We start from the raw sequence: 3,691 nt of genomic DNA, 5'->3' as shown, positions 1-3,691 counted from the left end.
CACGCACACAGACAGACAGACAGACAGACAGACAGACAGACAGACAGACAGACAGACAGACAGACAGACAGACAAACACAAACACACACACACGGACACACACACAGCCAGACAGACACACGGACACACACACACAAACACACACACATGGACACACACACATGGACAGTCAGACAGACACACATGCGCAGTTGAGCACAGAGACAGATGTTTGCACACACATTACAACATACGGTCATACTTATAACAACCACAGCCCCAGGCCTAACCTTGACCCTTAGCCCTCCCATCCTCCCTCTCACCCCTTCCAGCCCTCCCTTTCACCCCTCCCAGCCATCCGTCTCTCCCCTTCCTCCCTCCCCTAACTCCCACAGACACACACTCACACATGCGTACACACAATTCCCTACATTTCAACCCATCCCCCAGACCACCATTCCTCCCCTCCCACCTCGTCCACACCCTGTTCCCTCCTGCTGGAGAATATTTTCCCATTTGTTGTTTGACACAATATAAAATGTGTTTGATCTGCTTCTCACTGTCCAGTTTTCCAACACCCTGTTCCACATGATGTCCATCGTGTGTGTGTGTGTGTGTGTGTGTGTGTGTGTGTGTGTGTGTGTGTGTGTGTGTGTGTGTGTGTGTGTGTGTGTGTGTGTGTGTGTGTGTGTGTGTGTGTGTGTGTGTGTACGATGTTGTATATACTACTATAAGTACTATATTCACCTATAAATTATACTCTATACTGTACAAAAATATAAACACAACATGTAAAGTGTTGGTCCCATTTTTTCACGAGCTTCTTTCTCTAATAAGCTTATTTCTCTAATATTTTGTACACAAATCTGTTTAGTTAGAGCATTTCTCTGTTGCCAAGATAATCCATCCAACTGACAGGGTGTGGCATGTCAAGAAGCTGATTAAACAGCATGATTATTACACAGGTGCACCTGAGGATTATTTCTGCTTGTAATATAGCCTTTTTGTGGGGAAAAACAAATTTTGATTGGCTGCACATGGCTCCCAAGTGGGTGGGCCTATGCTCTCCCAGGCCCACCCATGGCTGTGCCCCTGCCCAGTCATGTGAAATCCATAGATGAAGGCCTAGTTTATTTATTTCAATGGACTGATTTCCTTCTATGAACTGTAACTGAGTAAAATCGTTGCATGTTGCATTTATATTTTTGTTCATTATACAGGCGTGTTTATAATCAAATCAAAATCAAAATGTATTTGTCACATGCGCCTAATACAACTGGGGTAGACGAAAAAGTAGAACCTTCTATGTGTATTAAATGTGTTCGTTAATCTAAATCTTTCTCTCCCCTTCCTGTACAGCTCTGTGTGGGGGGGTGTCCACAGTATGGTTTCCTATTGGAGCCCACCAGGACCAGGGACTCATGTCGTTTGGGTTCAGCCTGTACGCTGGCTGGGTGGGCACGGCCTTCTGTCTCCTGGGAGGGGCCATGATCACCTGCTGTTCTACTGAACCGTCCCAACACTACAATCACCATGACAACAACAGGTTCTACTACTCCAAAGGACAGGGGCCTGGCAACCCTGTTCCACCCTCCACTAACCACGCCAAGAGTGCCCATGTTTAGACACACATGAAGTACATGCATGCACACACAGACGCACACCAGTGGAGAGTAACTCAGAGCGGTGTCTAACCTGGTGCCTGAAGAGAAACCAAGGGGTCCTGATCAGGACAACCCTGCTCTGACGAAGGACTTATTTTAATCTCTTTTGTTATACAATGAAGGCTAGGTTTAGGGTTCTTTGTTCTACAATGAAGGCTAGGTTTAGGGTTCTTTGTTCTACAATGAAGGCTAGGTTTAGGGTTCTTTGTTCTACAATGAAGGCTAGGTTTAGGGTTCTTTGTTCTACAATGAAGGCTAGGTTTAGGGTTCTTTGTTCTACAATGAAGGCTAGGTTTAGGGTTCTTTGTTCTACAATGAAGGCTAGGTTTAGGGTTATTTGTTCTACAATGAAGGCTAGGTTTAGGGTTCTTTGTTCTACAATGAAGGCTAGGGTTAGGGTTCTTTGTTCTACAATGAAGGCTAGGGTTAGGTTTCTTTGTTCTACAATGAAGGCTAGGGTTAGTTTTCTTTGTTCTACAATGAAGGCTAGGGTTAGGGTTAGGGTTCTTTGTTCTACAATGAAGGCTAGGTTTAGGGTTCTTTGTTCTACAATGAAGGCTAGGTTTAGGGTTCTTTGTTCTACAATGAAGGCTAGGGTTAGGTTTCTTTGTTCTACAATGAAGGCTAGGGTTAGGTTTCTTTGTTCTACAATGAAGGCTAGGGTTAGGGTTAGGGTTCTTTGTTCTACAATGAAGGCTAGGTTTAGGGTTCTTTGTTCTACAATGAAGGCTAGGGTTAGGTTTCTTTGTTCTACAAGGAAGGCTAGGTTTAGGGTTCTTTGTTCTACAATGAAGGCTAGGGTTAGGTTTCTTTGTTCTACAATGAAGGCTAGGGTTAGGATTAGGGTTCTTTGTTCTACAATGAAGGCTAGGGTTAGGGTTAGGGTTCTTTGTTCTGCAATGAAGGCTAGGGTTAGGGTTCTTTGTTCTACAATAAAGGATAGGGTTAGGGTTCTTTGTTCTACAATGAAGGCTAGGGTTAGGGTTCTTTATTTTACAATGAAGGACAACTGTGGATGGAAAGTACTGTACACCTATCAGTGCATTTTATAGAAAATAAGCGTACCTGTAGCTCAGTTGGTAGAGCATGGCGCTTGTAACGCCAGGGTAGTGGGTTCGATCCCCGGGACCACCCATACGTAGAATGTATGCACACATGACTGTAAGTCGCTTTTTCTGCTAAATGGCACTGTCATGATTTTTAGTTTTTTGATAAATACCATGTCTTGAATGTTTCTTATTGTTGATTATACAATAATCATTATGTGGGTACCTACCTGTGTCCAACAGTACTGAAGTAAGGAAATATATTATTACATTGTTTTATTATACGATGACAAACCGATCAAACGGCAATGTAGCCCCTCTCTCATACACTGCCAAGTCAGTTTCTTCAGCCTGGTTGTAACGGCTGTCCTCTTCATCTGAGGAGGAGTAGGAAGGATCGGACCAATACGCAGCGTGGTAAGTGTCCATGTTCATATTTATTTTAACTCAGAACACTAAGACAAAATAACAAAAATAGACCAACACGAAACAGTTCTGTCTGGTGCAGACACAGAGACAGAAAACAACTACCCACAACTCATAGTGGGAAAGCAGGCTGCCTAAGTATGGTTCTCAATCAGAGACAACGATCGACAACTGCCTCTGATTGGGATCCATACCAGGCCAAACACATAGAGATAGAAAACATAGAACACAAAACATAGAATGCCCACCCCAACTCACGCCCTGACCAAACTAAAATAGAGACATAAAAAAGGAACTAAGGTCAGGATGTGACACTGATGGAACGGTTAGTGATAGGGCTGGCCTAACGTGGCCAAACAAATCAAACACAAGACCGTATGAAACCTAGGGCTCGATTCAATCCATATCGCACAAGTTCAGCATTTTAGCGCAATTTCAAATGAAAAAGTCATTTCCGATTGAGTTGGTTGTGTAGCAACAAAACGGACCCGTGCAGAACTATCAGAACTATGGAGCCAAAGAGATTGGGTTGGCTTAGATTGTTGACAACATGTCAAATATATTTTTTTCTGCCAT

At 43.5% G+C, this 3,691-nt stretch overlaps 2 protein-coding genes across 2 annotated transcripts in view; both read left to right on the top strand.

The window, feature by feature from the left end:
• Positions 1-2,496, top strand: part of LOC124008488 (claudin-11-like) — a 4,428-nt gene extending 1,932 nt beyond the window's left edge. Inside the window, exon 3 of the mRNA XM_046319793.1 lies at positions 1,339-2,496. Coding sequence (XP_046175749.1) covers positions 1,339-1,604 — 266 coding nt within the window. The 3' untranslated portion in view covers positions 1,605-2,496. The remainder of the gene's footprint in view (positions 1-1,338) is intronic.
• LOC124008487 lies at positions 1,692-2,704 on the top strand. Its single transcript, XM_046319792.1, has 2 exons — positions 1,692-1,770; positions 1,804-2,704. Exons 1-2 carry the CDS (start codon positions 1,760-1,762, stop codon positions 2,693-2,695), a joined length of 903 nt encoding a protein of 300 aa, XP_046175748.1. The 5' UTR covers positions 1,692-1,759; the 3' UTR covers positions 2,696-2,704.
• The last annotated feature ends 987 nt before the right edge of the window (positions 2,705-3,691 follow it).

The sequence above is a fragment of the Oncorhynchus gorbuscha genome, linkage group LG21 (genome assembly GCF_021184085.1).
Source record: "Oncorhynchus gorbuscha isolate QuinsamMale2020 ecotype Even-year linkage group LG21, OgorEven_v1.0, whole genome shotgun sequence".
Classification (NCBI taxonomy): domain Eukaryota; kingdom Metazoa; phylum Chordata; class Actinopteri; order Salmoniformes; family Salmonidae; genus Oncorhynchus; species Oncorhynchus gorbuscha.
The sequence above is the reverse complement of the archived record's forward strand: the minus strand, read 5'-3'. Positions and strand labels throughout refer to the sequence as shown.